The sequence below is a fragment of the Ictidomys tridecemlineatus genome, chromosome 10, assembly GCF_052094955.1.
Source record: "Ictidomys tridecemlineatus isolate mIctTri1 chromosome 10, mIctTri1.hap1, whole genome shotgun sequence".
In the NCBI taxonomy this organism is placed as follows: Eukaryota; Metazoa; Chordata; class Mammalia; order Rodentia; family Sciuridae; genus Ictidomys; species Ictidomys tridecemlineatus.
This window is the reverse complement of record NC_135486.1, coordinates 38,395,313-38,413,486: the sequence shown is the minus strand read 5'-3', so window position 1 is coordinate 38,413,486 and position 18,174 is coordinate 38,395,313. Positions and strand designations below refer to the sequence as shown.

Here is an 18,174-nt window from a genome sequence, read left to right as displayed (position 1 = left end):
GCTATAGTAAATACCGTAGACTGGATCAGCATATAAACAACAGAAAATTCTCACAGTTCTGGAAGCTAGAAGTTCAAGGTCAGGGTGCCAGCATAGTCGGGTTCTGATGAGAGCCCTCTTCCACATTGCAGACTGCCTGCTTCCTAGAATAGCCTCACATGACAGAAAGAGCGCCGGAGAATTCTTCGGGATCCCTTTTATAAAGACAGTAATCCCATTCATTCGCGAATTCATGGGATCCCTCATGACTTACCCAATTCCCAAAGGCTTCAGCTCATGATATTATTACATTAGGGGTTGGGATTTCAACATACGAATTTGGGGGGAACATTAGCATTTAGTTTGTAACATTGCTCTTGATTTATTAAATGTACTGGTGGCTCTAGAGGTAGTTCCTGGAGATGACAATTCTATTAGGCTTGCATTTTTATGCTACTATGAAGGCATTTGGAAAGGGTAAGGAACATTCTTTGGAAGAGGGTATGGGAGAGAAAAAGGAAGCATCACATAAATATAAACCTTAGGACAGTGGACAGTAAGGCGGGTGCTGAAATCCACACTTGCCTGACCTTTTCTATGTAGATCATTTCACATAGAGACCTGTCCTGTTCTTTGCTCCCTGATAGAGCCCACCCCTCCCCACCAGCAGTCTAACCATTCACCTTTCAGTCACACTGATGTAGACACACAGTCTACTTTCTTCCCTCATTTCTCTTCTGCCCATGAATATTAATTGAACACCTACTATGGGACAGGCACTATTACATGGAGGAATGTCACATGAACTCTCAAATTGGGAGACACACAGTAAACCAGCAAACAAATAATAAAATTACAGATTGATTGGTGCTATGGGATAAATGGAATTAGGATAAAGGATAAGAGGAAGGGGATTCCTTTCAGTAGGGTGATAGGGATAACCCTTCAAGGAGGTGACATTGCGCGCAATTCTAACCCCACTGGCTAAACGTGAAAATTCTAGTATGTGATGTTTTCAAGTTTCTTAAATCATATGTTGTTAAGATTAAAATTAAAATCCTTTTTGCCTTTCCTGAGCCCAAACTGTAGAACGTCAAATGGACATCAGTTCTGGGGAGTGGAGGGAAGCCAGCTGCATGGCCAGGTCCCCTCCCGGCTGACTTTCTGCTCATGACAACTTTTTCTCCTTAGGGAAAGGAGACGTGTTTGGAGATGTGTTCTGGAAGGAAGCCACACTTGCCCAGTCCTGTGCTAACGTGAGGGCCTTGACCTACTGTGACCTGCATGTGATCAAGCGGGATGCCCTACAGAAAGTGCTGGAGTTCTACACAGCCTTCTCCCACTCCTTCTCCCGGAACCTGATCCTCACCTACAACTTGAGGAAGAGGGTGAGCTGACAGTTTTAGTTCTTTTCTATACTTTGCCATGTTCACTGTGGAAGCCAGGAGAGTCCTTGTGCTATTTATTTTCAGTGGAGTAGTGGATGCTAACAAGGTTCTGCATGTTTCTTGCTCTGCAAAGTTTTTGCTGTCCAATGGAGGAGAGAGGGAATGTTGCTTGATTAGAAGATGGATGGATTTGGTGCAAAAGGCATTTGATAATGCACGGTAGAGGCATTTTTCTTCCTACCAATATCTAGACCTTCTAGCATTGGGAAAAGATGAGTAAAACATGAGGTTGCTCACCAATAAAATGGCAGCATGGAGCTGTTTAATTAATGTAAACTGAGTTCTCCCCAGTACTGGAACCCACTGAGTAGTGTGGTGCAACCAATTGGCAATGACATTTTCTACAAAGATATAAAGATACTTTAATTGGGCCCAGGAAATGGAAAAAGATCTGGAATTTGGTTGTCTAGAGAACAGTTTGTAAACGGCTGCTAAAGAATTGATCAGTAGTTTAAGAATCTGGAAGATGTCTCCTCTGAAATTATTTTTTTCATGCTTAAATCATCAAAATTTTTCCATGTGTTTTATAAGGATTAAAATATTTGTCCTCTTTAGGTTTTCATGATTGATTTTCTTGTACTTCAATGATCTCTTTTGGTCAAATTGGTAATGCAGTAGTTCTCGACCTAAAAGAACCATCTGGAAAGACTCATAAAAATCTTCCCCCAAATGACCTCTAGTCTTTCCTCTACCCTGTTTCTTGTCATGTGGTCTCTGTTTCTGTTTACATTGTCTGATTTGTCCTGGGGTTCCAAGTGAGAAATCCTAGTATCAATGTTGCTCCTTTCTCTCCCCCATGCCTTGGATTCTCATTAGATCCTATTGGATCCACCTAAGCTCTCAAATCAGAAATCATACTTTGCTTTCTTCCTAAGAACACAAAGCCCCTTTCTTATAGCCCAGACCCAGTAGGATCATGCAATGGGTTCCACACTTACCAACTCGCCTTCCTGCCTCGTGTCCATCCCCTGTTCAGTGCTTTCTTCTCATGCTCACTCAAACAATCTGATCCTGTACACTTTAGCATGGCTTATGTGTGCTGTCCACATGTGACCCAAACTTAACTCCTGATCCCTGTCCTCAGCCACTCCTGGCCATACCTGGCACCCTGAATGGCCAAATGAATTAGACTATGCCCAGTGTGCCAAGTAGTCTATAAAAAAAATGAAACCGAATGGTATTCAGTTCTCTATCTCCAAGGATCTAAAGCCTAATGGATCCAACTTGGAAAGGTAACTTTCAGTTCGAAATGCTAATACCATGATTGTGATTCACCCAGGGCATCGTGGGACAATACAGGGGTAGGGCAGCTAAATGGGGAGTCAGGGAGAATGTGTGGAGATGATGAGCTGAGTCCAAAGCATGCGTTTCCCAAACAGAAGGGCAGGCGTTCTACTTGGAGCAACAATTTGAACAAGGTCTAGAGAAAGGAAACAAGTTTTTGTTCTCTAAATTCTTTGTATAAGGCTTGAATTACCTATTGTTGGATTACCCAATCACTGTGTTTCCTCCTCTTTCAAACCCCTTGCATTTCATTGCTTTGCAAATTCCTACTCGGAGACCTGAGAGTTCTTATCTCGGAGTGCTTAATTGAGTACCAAGCATTTGAGGGTGGAAAAGGAGAAAGAAATGAGCTCTCTAAGCCTCGGTTTCCTCCTCATAAAATGTAAGGTTGTGGTTAGATGATTTTTAGGGATCTGTGATTTGAAACCTGTTGTCTGAGAACATGGAATGCTAGCTGGTGATACTTTTAGCCAAATGGATTTTCTTAAAATTTATTTTTTGATTTATTCCTTCTTTCTATGAAAGCAAGTTGATTATAATCAGCTTTCGGTGTTGCTGATAATATAAGTTGAAAAAATATGCAGTTAGGTTTATTTAGAGATGTAATCATCTTGGAATAACTGTCTTTAAGAAGACAACAAAAAGAATAAACCCTCGGGGGTCAGTTCATTTTTATAAGTACAGAGTGATTGACAACTTGGAACAAGAGAAGACTGGAAACCACAGCTTTGAAGGACTGAGTCTATAGAGCCACAATTGCAGAGGAAGAAGCAAAACTATGGACAGAAAGCTTTGGCACAATATTCTTTGAAAGAGCAGAATGCCCCCAAAGCATGCAACGGGCTGCCTTGAGTGGTCTCAGGTTTGTTGACCTGAGGGTATCCATTATTTGTGCTCAGGAACATTGTGGAAGGAACTTAGGCCTCCATTGGAGAGCCAGATTTTCTTCCCATCTCAAGTGCCTGTAAGTCTGGTCCTAATCCAAAGGAATTTTAGTGAGAACCTTGATATAAAGAGGTAGCTGTTCTTTTCTTAGAAAAAGGAGACTTGTCATTTTGGTATTGTCATTTTTGTCTCCAATTGTGTCCTTCTGAGAAACAATTTCTAGTTGCATGGGGCATGGGTGATGAGAACATTATACACATGAATTATTCTTATAGCTTATTTTTTCGGTCTGGCAAAATGAAGTATATTCTTAGGGCTGTTTCTATCTTGGCAAAATCAAGCAAGTTATTTGCTAAGATTTCTGAGAACACAGTCCCTTAGACATCTGTTTGGGGAATTGTTTGATCCTGTAGACCTCATCCTGTACATAGCAAAAACTCTGAACTGGAAAGTGCCTCAGTAGCCAACCAGTCTGTCTCCCATGTCCCTACCACTTGCCTGTCAAAAATGTGATATTTTATAGGAAGGTTACATAGCTGGGCTGGTAATTAAAGAATTGGAGTCAGAACTCACTTCTGGACCAGGAAACTTCCTGCTTCTTACCACCGCTTGGCCCCTTCAGAAGTCTGTGTTCTAGGCCTCATTTCTCCATCCCTGAATTCAAGTATATAAGCAACACCCAGCTGTCAATACTGCTCTTGGGATTCAACTCAGGAAGAGACCTTTTACTCCCTCCATTTCCACTGAAGTCATACAACGAGGATCTGGGCAAAAATGAGGAAAGAGATGCCTGGAAGCCAATTTGGCATTCAGACCTTTAGTTTTTCTTGGCAGAGCCAGATAAGACTTTGACTTAGGTTTTGTCTCTGATGCTTAGTGCTACTGCAATTCTGTACAAGTTATGAAAGCTTTGTCATCTTTAAAATGATGAAAATTTTACCGTGTAGGACCATGGATTAAATAAGATAGTACTCAATAAAGTTATTACAGAGCCTAGAACATAGTAAGGGCTAGTTAAGCTGTGGGTGATTGTTATTTTGTCTGGTCTGCTTGAGTGCTATCCTAGTCTTCTTCATCTTGTATTTTTTTGAAAAATAAACAGAAGGCAGATCCCCTGCCTTTGCTCAGAGTTCCTGCTCTGCAGGATGTTCTGTGGTATGTGTATTGTTCCAGGGTTCTCTGCGCTTTTTGCAACAGAGGAACAACTGGCCACTCTGGAAAATGAAACCCAGCATGGGCCTTGCTGACCCTTCAGCTCCTGCCAGTGGAGAGGCCAGTATTTGCCCATCGTTTTGATCAGTTCCATTCTTGGAGGGAAAAAATCAGATTATCTTGAGACCTTGAAGCAATCACCAGGGAGCCAAGAGGAACACTATGTGGAGAGCTCAGCATCCTTATTTCTTAAAGGAGGTAGCTACAGTTAATAGTGAAAAGAAGAGGAAGGTAGAAACTTCTACAACTCAAACTCTTGCCTATCTAGGGTACCAGGCTCTAAAAATATTTTCCTATAGGCCACAAGTCTTCCTCTGTCATCATACTTGCTCACTATCAATAGTAAAATTATTTCCCAGTCTAGACAATGCAAGCTACAGCAGGGCCTCACTGAGTTGCTTGGGGCCTTCCTAAGTTGCTGAGGCTGACTTTGAACTTGAACTCCTCCTGCCTCAGCCTCACAAGCCACTGGGATTACAGGTGTGAGCCACTTCGCCTGGCTTGGTGCGTGCTTTATGTCAGCTTACCAAACCTTCAGAGCAGCTTCATGACACTAATGTTCCCACTTTTTGTGGGAATAAACTAGGGTTCTGTGCAGAAGAGAATCCCTTTCACCCAGCTACTAAATTGGCAGTCTCCAACGCTGTTCCTTCTGCTAAAAAGCATCACATCCTGTAGCTAGCTTTTGGGAGTGTGACTGTCAGCTCTTCCCATGGTAGTTTTCTTTGATTTCTTCCAGTGTGTTGACTTTTTCTGGATGGCACAGTTGTCTCCTGTGTATCTACAATGGCTTTTGTCATATCAGTGTTATACTCAGAAACTTGCCTAAAACCACAGCCATACTCAAGATTTGGAGACATAAGAAGTGTACCCTTAGTAGTGACAGGCACTTAGTAATGACAGCTTGGTTGGACAGCAGACAAACCAGGCCATGAGAATAGCTTCCTAGAAAGAGCAGTCTTAGGTCTAAGAACCTATTTGAATGCTGGTTTGGCTACTGACTAGCTATGAACTCACAGGCAAGTTGCTGAACTGTTAAGGAGGACCTAATATGAGTCCTTCCTAATTAGAATTATTGAGAATCTCATATACAATAAAACGAAAATAAAGGTGATCTAGTGCTTGTAAGAATCATTCAGTTGGTATTTACCCCTTTCTTTTCCCCACTACCCGTCCCTTACCTCCACCTCCAATCTAGAAGATTCTGAATTCTTGTTTTTTTTCCCCCCCCTTGATTTATAAGCAGATCCATTTCTTCAATCCGCATCCCTCTGGGCTCTACTTTTCTTTCAACCTGAGATGAGGTTTCACTTCCCGGGTGCCAGGGAATTGGGTCTTCCTGCAGATCATTAGGACAGTAAGGAAGAGTACCACAAAGAAATGATGTACTACAGACAAGCAGTTAGGTAATTAACAGCAGTGAGTGCACAGGATAATTGACATGTAGGTAATTGGTAGGGTGGTTCTCATTCTCCGTGCAGGGTTTTATTTTTAAAGCCAATATTGTTGTGTATTTGAGTGTGTTTTGCAGTGTTTGCTTTTATTAATTTGTTCCAAGATGGATTTTTTAAAATCCTGATTAAGGTTCCAACCTAGTGAGTTGGGGAGATAGCTGGAACTGCAGTTACTGGGGCTTTTAAAGCCAGTTTTCTAAAACTGAGGTTGCCATAGTGAACTGTCTTGGACACCATATGTACATTTCTAGACCATTTTAACCAAAGGGCTTTTTTTTTTTCCTTGAGAAGAGGAAAGCATGGGAGGGTGGGAAAGTGCTTGGCTCATAAGTGGCACTGGGAAGCCTTTCAATTTTCTCCAAATTCTTGTGGAAGGTTTGTCAGAAAAGACCATAAAGCTGGGTGTTTAGAAATGTCACCCATTTTCCCATTGAAACATCATAGCCTGAGTTTTTAAAATGATCTCTGCATAGCCCATATTTTCCTTGTCATCCCTCCATCGTGAAGCTTCTGTGAAATTAAAATTACCTGTTAGACTGTCAAGCCGAAGAGATAATAAAATCAGGGTTGAGATTAGGGGTGGTAGAAAGGGGACGATGATGTGAGTGACATGTCCATAATTTTTTCAGAACAACAAAATAAAAATCAGTTTCCTTTTCCCTCAAAAGGATCAAGAAGTGATGGTAGGGACCTAGCAGTCTCCCATGGGCCCCAGGACTCTTCCCCAGCAATCCCCCCACCCCAAAAAAAGAAAACACTTTGCAGAGCCCCCACCTTGGGAGCCTGGGGGGGAGGCAGAGAATGAAATGCTCCATGGTTCATTGTCTACATAGGTTAAGCTGCAATTGGTCACAGGCTGTGTCTGGCCATTTCTGAGGAAGCAGCAAAGTTCTGGAATGAACCTGGGCTCCACAGAGAGAACCTCCCATCTAGGCTGGGGCCAGGGTGAGAGCAAGCACTGAACAAGTGGATCGGTTCCTTTTCTGTGGATTCACGCTGCCTACCCAATGGGCGGCCCCATTGCTTCCAGGCCTCGGGTGTATATTCCTGTTATTTCCCTTCCATTATCTGTAGGAATGGGGCAGCAGAGCAAAGGAGACTTAGTCATAATAGTTGGGTCATTGAATAATAAATTGGAGGCAGTAGATATTGGTGGCTAAAAATATGAACTCTAGTGAGAGCCTAGAGTTCAAGTCCCAACTCTACTTAACAACCTTGGGCCAGTTATCTAAATTCTCTGGTGCCCAGTTTGCTCATTTATAAAATACAGGTAATAACAGCACCTTAGAAAGAGGCTCTGACATAGCAATTCTTGGTATATGAGTTGCTGTCTTTATCCGTGATAAAGATGATGATGGTGATGGGAGGATAGTCATCAAACGTGTCATTTAACTTTAGAGATTCTCAGGGAGCCCATCAAATACTTCAAACAAATTTTAAGGGAAGTAAGGAATTTTATTTATTTTTTTGTTACACACACACACACACACACACACACACACACACAAACACACAAACACACAAACCAGGGATGTTTAACTACTTAGCCACATCCCCAGCCCTTTATTTTTTATTTTGAGACAGTGTCTCACTAAATTGTTTTGGGCCTGGCTAGGTTGCTGAAGCTGACTTTGAACTTGAGATCCTCCTCCCTCTGCCTCCGAGCCGCTGGGTTTACAGGTGTGTGCCACCACACACAGCAGAGACTGAATTTTAACACCTATAAATCTCCTGGGCTATTCTAAACTCTATGTTTAGAATATGGGTCCCTTAAGAGGCAACAGAGAATCAGGTTATTCATCAGCGAGGTGGGGTAAGGCATGGTGCTGCTGAACTCACTTGTGGATTCGATCCTCTGGCAATGAATGGCTGGAAGAAGAAGGGCTACAGGAAGGCAGTGATAATTTATCTTAACCGTATTAAGTCACTTTCTGTACTGTGATGTATTGTGTTTACCACAAAGTGGAAAAGATCTGGTCTAGTTTAGAGAAGCGTGAGGCCATTGCCGTCCTTTGGAGAGTAGCCTACCTTAATCATATTTTCCTAGGTGTGTGTGAATAGGGTTGTGCTAACAAGTCCCAGTTCATGGGACCTAAGTGAGCGAGTTGACTTGATGTCAGTAGCCCAACATTTCTCATTTACTGGGCTCCTGAACTTTTTAAATGTTTTCCTGTATGTATCAGAGCTTGTGTTTTACAGTTTATTTTTAGTAAACAGGGAGGAGACGCTCTTTATTGTCTCTTCCAGCTCAAATCATCGCTGACCTGTAGAATGGACAAGTCTTGCCTGCAAAACCTCAAGAAGCAATTTAACAGCAAGACTGGGGGCTGGTATCACTTGGCAGATCCTCAACAGAGATGATGGGCCAGGGCTCTCTGCTTTCTGAACTTTCTCCTGAACTCGAGTCCCTCTTCTCAAGTGCCCAGTAACCCATTCATTTTTGATTGCCACCAGCCTTATGTTTTCAAAGAGCATTTTGTCCTCTGTCGGTCTGCACGTGTGCTAACACTAGAAGCTGATGAAGGATATTCTAACTGGTTTCAAAGTCAGGTTACTTTCTCATTCTTCTTTTGGCCTAAATTTTATGTTTCTAACTCATCTGCCATATGTTGGACTTCCTTATATATTCCATACCATCCCTTTCCCCTTGTTCCTCTTTAAGTGTTCCTTCTGCTCTTAAAAATTTGCTCTATGGTGTTGAAAAATGTTCTTCCAGTCAGGGAAGTTGTTGTTCTAGCCCCTGCTCTCAGAAAGCGGAAATCTGACTCTAGTCTAGGTTACATCTTAGTTCTCATAACATCCACTTTCTATGAGGTCAGAAGTAATAGACATAAATGTTAATTTATCCCCTCCAAGGGGACTTTGAATGCCTGCATTAAGAGCCCACATACAAACTCTATTCAGACCAGATATCAGGCAGACCCTATCTGGTGTAATGTGCCCGTCCTATTTGGGGACTTTGCCCTGCAAACTTTGTTGGCTGCAGTTTACTTCTTACTAATGTCATTTAATGGTCTTGCCCTGCCTGTTCTTAACTTGGACTTCTGCAGTGAAATTTGGAATCCATAATGGGCCCCTCACTCCACATATCTTCTCTTTAATCTCTCTAGTTTAGGTGAAGTCTCTGGTCTTTTAATCTAAGAAGCACCTGTCATTTCTTCAGAGCTCTCATTTTACTTCATTTTCACTGTTTTCTGTACATCTCTCCTGCTGTCTACAAGTTCACAAGCTTGGACCATGTCTGTGTGGTTCACTTCTCTGTCCTGATCTGCTCTTTTAGAGGTTGGTACAAAGTAAACATTCTGCGATAGAATGAACAGGTGAAACGAAGGAACCAACCAACCATTCAAAAAACAAATATACAAATCCAGAAACCAATTTGGGGCATGTGCCTCCCTCTATTGTTATTGCTATAGGTTTGTAAAGCCTTAGTTGCAAGATGGTATCTGCAGAGAAACCCTTCCTTCTTTCTCCCTCTGAAGCTTTGCTTACATATTCCATAGCATCTTTTTCCCCTTTTTCTCCCTCAGATATAGATACCGAGGTCTCTCAGTCTCCACAGGTACACTGATGCCAGGAACCAATAATAATCACCTTTATTTAGTGGATGTTGTCTTTCCCATGATATGCTAAAGTCTTTCTAGGTGTTATTATCTCATTTAGGTACTAAGGAAACTGAACACCAAAGAGTTTGAATAATTTTCATCCAATAAACTAATTAAAGCTAGAATATAAGCAAAAGTCTGGAAATGAGCAAGACCATACTCCTGCTTTTGTGTTGTACCCCTTCCATGTGGTGACCCCATGTGTCTGATCTCTGAGCGCAGCCCTGGGTGATGCACCATCAGTACCACCAGAGGAGATGGCTACCAACCGAAGGATGCCTGAAGGCTTCAGCATGCTCTGCCTGTCTTCTATGTAATTTCATGGCAGCAGCAGGTCCTTGGCCACAGCCTAAATGCATCTGGGCCTCATAGAGACACCCTGGGGCTTGATGGGTGAAGGCATTTGAAAGTTTGTTCTTTGTTCAGAGATGGAGGAAGGAGATGAAGGTGAGGATGAGTTCACATTATCCAACAATGGGACAAAATGAGGCCAAGTGATCTTCCTGACAGGTTTCTGTTTGGCTTGTGGCTCAGCTCTGCTATCACAGAGGCAGCACGAAAGCCTCATGATGATCCTGTGATGGTCCATTGGCAGGAATATCAGGGCTGCAGTTTGCTTCTGTTCATTTTGAGAGGCTGATAGCTTGTGGCCAGGATGACTGGAGGTTTGCAGCTGGGCAGGTCCCGGAAGACACAGGTGAAGCCTAGAATCTGGCTAAGGTTGGGAAGAAGCCTTCAAGTGAGAGTGGGAATATGATAATTGAGTCTAAGGTCCAAGGAGTAAGTTAGGAAAAGCTTTAAGGAAGTAAATGTTGAATTGGGTCTTGATGGAAACATGGAATTGACCAGCCTTAGAATCTCAGACCCTTCTGGGTATCTCAAGAAGGTACCTCATGAGGGACAGACAGTTAGAGATTGTCAATTTAATTGACAATCCAGGAAAGAAGGGGTCTTTGGGGTCTTTCCTGGATTGGCTTATATGAGAACAGTGGATTTGAATTGCAAATCAATAAGCACCTTTGAAAAGAGCCTGCTAAAGGAAATCTCTGGCCAGTTTCCCCATCCCCAAATGTGTTATCTCCTTCTCCATCCAAGAGGGGGGTGCAGGGGAATGCCTAGAGACTCCAGAGGAAATTCTCTCAGACATTCAGGGTAGGGCAGCCTTCAGGATGAGTCATTTCTGGAGTTGACTACAGCCCCTAAAAACAAGTAGATCAGCATGAACTGGGAAGTGATGTTCCCAAGAGGCCAGGGTGAGCCCAATTCTTCTGGTACATGGCAATGCAATAGGGACCCAGCAGCTCTCCAACCCTTCTACTTCACGGGATTTTACATCCACCTGACTGTCTCTGAGCTGCAGCATATTTTTCGTGACAGATTTAATTTTTAAAAAGCCCCCTGCTGCAGGCAGCATGCTGATGATTGTGTTGCACCCCTTAGAGATCTGTTTGCTGACAACTTCTGTGTTCTGGTGTATTTTCCAGCATACTTTTTGCAAATGCTTAAACTAGACATAAGAATAGCTTCTGGTTCACAGAGTATGAATTCTTAAAAGGGGAAACTTCATGTGATGGCATCTAAAACCTGGCACCCTCAGGCTGGAGCAGTCTTACATTTGACACCTCCTAGTGGTGATATGTGATAGTGCATCCTAACTCTATTAGACCTCTGTTAGCATTTGGATGAGACAGATGTGAAAACTGGGTTTCCATCATTGTAAGCCAGGAGAGGGCTTCTCCAGGAACAGAATACATCATATGGCAGATGACAGGGGCAAAAAGATGTATGTGGAGAGAAGAGAACATCTTCAGAATTAGGAAACAGAGTATTGAAAATCCCCAAAACAGTATGCTTGTTTTGTGGTTAGCCAACAGTATGCGGCTCACACCTGCAGCCATTCCTTCCCCAAAGTCTATAACTTAAGCAGTTGGAGAAATTCTTCAATAAGAATTTTTGATTGAACTCTATTTCATAAGAAGTTATAAAATTATTACGTAAAGCTTCAGGAAGTATTCAGTGCTGCTTTTGATATCTTCTTCATTTGGTTTTCACTTGGCAGTGGGGAGGCTTCAGAAAACTTTGTGAGTGGAAGCCATTTTCTTCTGCCCTGGGAAGGTGAGGATCTGGGGAAAGGATTGGGCTAAAGGAAAGGAAGGCCACTGAGGAGAAAAAAAGGCGAAGATACCGGTAATTGTAGAGTCTCAGGAGAAAGAGTAGATTTTGCCAGAATTAAAGAGAGGAACCTGGTACTTGCTCTCTCTACACAGTCAAACTTCTTGCCTAGGGACGCAGATGTCTTTTCAAACCCCAAACTGTGAGCTGAGCTAGAAGTAAAACCCAGAGAAAAGAATGCATGCCAAATCCAATTTTCCCACTCCTTTCACCTCATGGCCAGATGAATCCAGCAGCAGAGTGGCTTTGTTCAGCTATTACGCTGCATGTTGAGGCAGCTGGGGAGCTGCCAAGATTTTCATCCTGGGCTTTATGTTTAAGCACTTCCTAATTCCTCTCTGACATTTCTTTCAGGTTAGAACCTGAACTGGAATGCTTTCAGCTCTAAGCTTGTTGACTAGTGCTGGAGGCACCTTCTAATTATTCGTGGTCATGAACAACAAAACTCCTTGGAATCCATAAGCAATGGTTTCAAGCAGCACCTCCATTTCCACCAGCCTCAACTAACCTGTTAGCAGAGCTACTTTCTGTGCCTGTGAGCAGGGGCAGAACCCTGCACTCTGCTTTCTTCCTCCTTCTGCCAATGCTAGTGGCTACTATGGGTGCACAGAGGTCACAGGGGATTAGGGCATAAGCAGCTGTTTCTTTGTCATTGCACAAGCTTTGGCTGCAACTGCCTCCTGAAGAGCAAGACACCATCTGCACATGTGTGTACCTGTTCCTCCCACACCTGACTGGAAGTTTGCTTGCTACTCCAATGAACTGGTCTTTCTGCTAGCATTATTCCCACTTGTATGTGTGATTGTGTGTGGGGGGGGTGGAGGGGATGTGTGGGTGTGGGGGGGGTGGGGGGGTGGGGGGTGTGTTCCTATCAGTGTCTAGTCCTTAAAGAGGCAGCCATTCCTTGGATCCAGTTACCCCAAGTGTCCTGTTCTTTTGCTCAGAAAGCATGAGGCCCTGGGTTTGATCCCCCACACTGAAAAAAATAAATGGGGAGTGGCACACCCCCAATGTGCACTCAGCAGGGTATTCCCAAGGGTATCAGTTTTCTTGTGACTTCTACAACAGATTGCTACAAACTTGATGGCTTAAAACAAATAGAAAATTGAAATATTTTCCTCCTATCTCTGTAGACTGAGGTCAGAAATCTAAGTGCTGGTCTCTGAAGTCTCTAGGGAAGAATCCTTCCTTTCTTCTGGTGTTTCTTGGCAATCCTTGGCTTGTGGAAGCATAACTCTAGTCTCTCCCTCTGTGGATAGATGACCTTCACCTCTGTGGCCCTGTGTGTCAAATCTCTTCTCCTTTCTCTTATTAGGACATCAGTCATGGGACTTGGGGCCCACCCTAATTCCAGAATGAGTTCATTTTTAAGATCCTTAAGTTAATTGTATCTGCAGAGGCCTTATTTCTAAACATCACATTCACTTGTGCCATGATTTAGGACTTGGACATTATCTTTGGGGGGAAACACAATTAAACCCACCAGAGCACCCCTTTGGAGGAAAGGGTTTTTTTGTTGTTGTTTCTTTCTTCTTTTCCTGTTCCTTTCTGTTTTTCTTCCTTCTCTTTTCCCTCTTCTTCTGCTCCCTTTCTCTCCTCTTCCTCTCCATTGTTCTTAACTCCTGCGATGGGCTCGAAGACTTTTCTTTCTTTCTTTTCTTTTTTTTTGTCAAAGACTATTCTTCTGTAAGGTGTGTTTATTTTTTTCAGTGGACCTTGGAATGTTCAAGTGTTTGGTTCATTGCTAGCTCCTTGGACTCTCAGTTAAAATATCATTTTCTTTTACCTTATGAGCAATGTCTACCTAAAACCCAAAGGACTCCAGGAAAAGAGACTTGAATTAGGCAGTAGCAAGAGCTTCCTTCCAGTAGGACTGTGAGACGGTGGTAGGAACAAACCAAGGAGTCACATAATTGCTTTAATTTCAGATGATTAAAAACAATATTTTGTTGGATTCATAGCTCTGTCATTTTCTTGTTCTAAATCTTCTGAGGATGAATGACAGCCTCAGAAAATAAGGTCCAGACCCAGGGATCTGGCAAACACTTGAACTTCTAATCGCAGTTCAGATTGTATCTCCACACAATTGCCTGACAGCTCAGCCCCACTGGGCAGTGACAGTTTCAGAACATGCTGTGTCCTTGCATCTGTCTTTCTTCTCTCTTGGGATATCTTCACCCTGCTTATCTCCTCCCATCCAGTGTTCAGGCCCCAGTTCCATACTCCTTCCTGCCTACAGCTTCCCCTATCCATCCAGGTGGAACTTCTCTCTTCTCTCCTTTGTTTCCATGGTATTTAAAAAAAATTATTAGTTATTGATGGCCCTTTATTTATTGGGTCATACAGCACAACTAGGAAGGAGGGGTAGGTGGCCACAAAGCCAAGCTCACCCCTCGGGTAGGAAAAGCGCATTAGAAGAGATGCCTGCCTGGGGTGGGCTAGGAGGGTCTCCGGTGCAATGGGCAGGGTCTATTTTGGGAGAACCTGTGCCTGTTCTTGGCCACATTAAGAGCAGCAGGTTTGGGTGGAGGAGTTATTACAATTATATAATTTATACAATACCATAACATTTTGTCATCTTATTACCATCCTCTGATAAGGTTTCTCCCTAATGCACAGCCCTGTGTTCAATGCTGTGTTGTTTCTAAAAGAAATCTAAAGATTTTGAGGGAAGGAGTTATGGTTTGGGAACACTATACACAATAGTTGTTCAGTAAATGCTCCATTAATCAAGGGTTTCTTTCTCTTCTTTTAAAAGTATCTGGCTGTGAGGCCAATTGAGTGTGGGGTGTGCATTTTGGTTTTGATGGCTAAAGCTGGGCATGAAGTTGTGTTCATGGGATAAGAAAGCTCAGAATCCACCCTTCCAATCCCACCCCATCCCCACACAGGGGGCTGTAAGCCACCTGGATGTGGGACCGTGTGGCATGCTGGTTCCTGTGGGCCTTCTAAATCTCACACGATGTGCTCAGCCTGAGACCTGGCTTCAAAGCCTTGTAGCTGTGCTCCTTGATGGAGTCAAACCAGAGCCCTGCTCAGGGCCGAGCCAAGGCATGGTGCCAGTGAGGCCCTTACACCCAGACACAAGTACACACTCTGGCAGGTGCACACACTCAGGCTCTTCCAAAGCTGCTCTACTCTCAGTACTAAGGGTTGAACTTGGGGACACTTGACCACTGAGCCACATCCCCAGCCCTATTTTGTATTTTATTTAGAAACAGAGTCTCACTGAGTTGCTTAGTGCTTCACTTTTGCTGAGGCTGGCTTTGAACTTGTGTTCCTCCTGTCTCAGCCTCCCAAGCCACTGGGATTACAGGCATGCACCGCTTCACCCAGCTCAGGAGATAAATTATATAGAAGTGGTTTTCTTGGGATAATTCCATGGTACAATTGGGGTGACTATACTAATTTTTTATGATGATAAATAGGCCCGATTTCACAAATATGAACCAGTTGGTGGAACAGTCAAGTTGGATTAGTGAAATCTTGAACTACAGAATAGTATTAAAGAGCCAGATAGAATACTGTGCACTCAAGCATGCTTAGTAATAAATTAAGGACAACAAATGTTCCCTTTTAGGAGGGCCAACTTTAACCAAAAGGTGAAACAGTTTGCTATTTAGTAGGGCAATTATTTTCATGTAAAACACAGGATAAACTAGGCATTTCTTTATGCTCTTAACTTCTTCCCAAGTCTTGGCTGTCTGTTAATCTGCTCATTAAATCTCCCGTGCATCCAATGGCATCAGCTGTCCTTTCCAACCTCAACGCTAACTCATGGGGTCTGAGTTGAAAATATTCTGTTAAGCACTCTTTTCTTGCCTTCCTCATTCTGCGCTCAGAAACAGTGGTATGAGATGAAAGCTCCCAGAAGGGCCCTGAAATATGTACCCCTCTCCAAGTCCCCACCTCGTCAGACCTTGAATCCACAGAACAGGTGGAAGTGACCCAGGCCAGTATTAGTCACTCCTCTCGGTAGCTCTCCAAGACCATTCTAACCTTAGTCGTGTTAGAGAAGGCAGGCACATAGAATTCAGACAATTATATAGTAGAGACCCATTTTAAAAATTATTTTGGGAATTCCTCTTGACTTAATTTAGTTTTTTTTCTTCTTAAAACTCATCCCCTACAAACCCCCTGGTCCCCAAGTTGCGATCTCCCACAGTGAAGTTGTCTTATGTGTTTCTTGAGTTTCTCTAATGTAGTTTGTCTGCATTACTGGGCCAAGAGACTCTGCAAACTGGAGGGCTGTGCTGTCTGGGGTCAACACTCCCCATCTTCCTCTGTGAAATTCTTCAGAAAACCCTGGCATGCCTTTTCCCCAGGGCCTGAAAAATTGCATGACATCATAGTCTGCATATTGTAGCCCTCTGCCATCCTGGGGGTCCAGTGAAGGCCGGGGGTATGGGCAGTGGCATAGGCGCTTCAAGAAGCACAGGGGTGGATTCGAAGGAGGACTAAACTTCAAGCCAAGGTTCATGTCCTCATGCTACTGCTTAGCAATTGTGTGACCTTGAGCAAATCTTTTAACCTCCAGAGCCTCCCTCTCCTCATCTGTGAAATGAGAGGGGCTGTATCTCTGCCTTTACTAATTGATCTGAGGTTTATATGAGAGCGTGAAAGGTGGTTTTCACATTGTAAAAACCTGAGTGTAAAGCACATCCTAGGTCTTGCTTCAGAGCAGGGCAGGCTGTGTGTGCATAGGCACAACAGGTGCCATTCACACAGTGTTATGGGATGGAGAAAGGGGCTCCTAGAGCTGAGTGACAGCCCTAAATTTCAACCTCTTCGGAGAGTTTCTGGACCAAGTTCAGTGATAGCACCTACTAGATCCCGGGATGTTGACCCGAGGGGAATTGACGCACCCCAGCTTCTCCCTGTGTGGCTGCTTCAGCTGTCTATGAACGGACCTCTTCTTCCCTTCCCCTAAGTTGTTGGGGTGCACAGCTCTCTGAATAGAAGCACCACCCTAGTCCAAGACCTGAGAGTATCACCTATAACCTTTCGCTGCCATTCTATCACAGGGCCAGGTCTGCTCCCCCAAAATCCACATGGCTACCATGGATGCCCTTCTAAATCCTACCTCTTTCCCCATGCCCTGCCCTGAAAATCCTTCTAGAACTGACAGTGGGAGAAGAGAAAGCATCTGGGCACTGAGGCTGGGGCTTCCCAGGGGTGCTCCGGGGAAGGTAGGTACAGGTAGGAGCAGGTTTATCTGACTAACTTTGGGGCAGTGGGGAAAGTATCAATGGGTTTGAAGCATTTGCACCCGCCATACTTTCCAGACAGCCGGGGTCTCCTAGCGTCTCCGTCCTATCCCCAAATCCCTGCTTCACATCTCATTATAGATCAGATAAATGGTTTGTTAAGTCTGGTAACCATAGTTTCTTAATTGGCATACATGGTCAAAGGTCTTTTCAGCTTCTTTCAGAAGCAAGCAGCCATTTGGACACATGGTTTGTGATGTTAAAATACCAGAATTTCTAGGCTAAAATACGCAGCAAACCATTTGAATCCTGGCTACCCTAGAAAAAGAAATTGAAGGGCTGGGATATACCCCTAAAACTATTCTCTCAGAGATCTCCCTGCTCTCATGCTCCCAATCCAAGTTAAGTCCCTCAGATTTTATTCATTACACCCTTTTTTTCATAGCACTTAAACAATTTATAATTTTACATATAAAATCTTAATTTTTTTCAAAGTGGTTTTGTCCCCTACTGTGTCCCAGTAATTAGTGGGGCTTGTGTCTTGTAGGGTAGGTCCAATCTTTGTGTCTCAGTCACTAGGAATAGTTCTCAATATGTGACTCCAGTTAAAAAGGCAAGTCTTGGCTCTACCTGAGGCCTATTGAATTAGAATCCTGGGGTCAGGCAAGGCCCAGGAATCTGTTTTATTAGGTCATGCGGGTGATTCTGGTTCACCTTAACCTGAATCACTGCCTTAGGGTTTGGAACAAATTTTATAATGCCACACAGGTTACAAAGTAGCTATACTTAAGCCGAAGGTCAATAAGGAGAGAGACATACTCAGCCTCACCGAGGTGCTGGGGTCCCGGCATATTCTGGTGCATTCCAGTGATGGGATTTCCTCCCCTTACAGGACAAGTGAGAGAACAAGCTAGTATTGAAGGGACAT

General features: G+C 43.5%; 1 protein-coding gene across 3 annotated transcripts in view; it reads left to right on the top strand.

Moving 5' to 3' along the window:
* The window catches only part of Kcnh1 (potassium voltage-gated channel subfamily H member 1), a 357,017-nt gene that overhangs the window by 270,709 nt on the left and 68,134 nt on the right, over positions 1 to 18,174 (top strand). For all 3 annotated transcript variants that reach the window (XM_005329450.5, XM_005329451.4, XM_040278700.2), the window contains one exon: positions 1,171 to 1,367. In XM_005329450.5, coding sequence (XP_005329507.1) covers positions 1,171 to 1,367 — 197 coding nt within the window. The remainder of the gene's footprint in view (positions 1 to 1,170; positions 1,368 to 18,174) is intronic.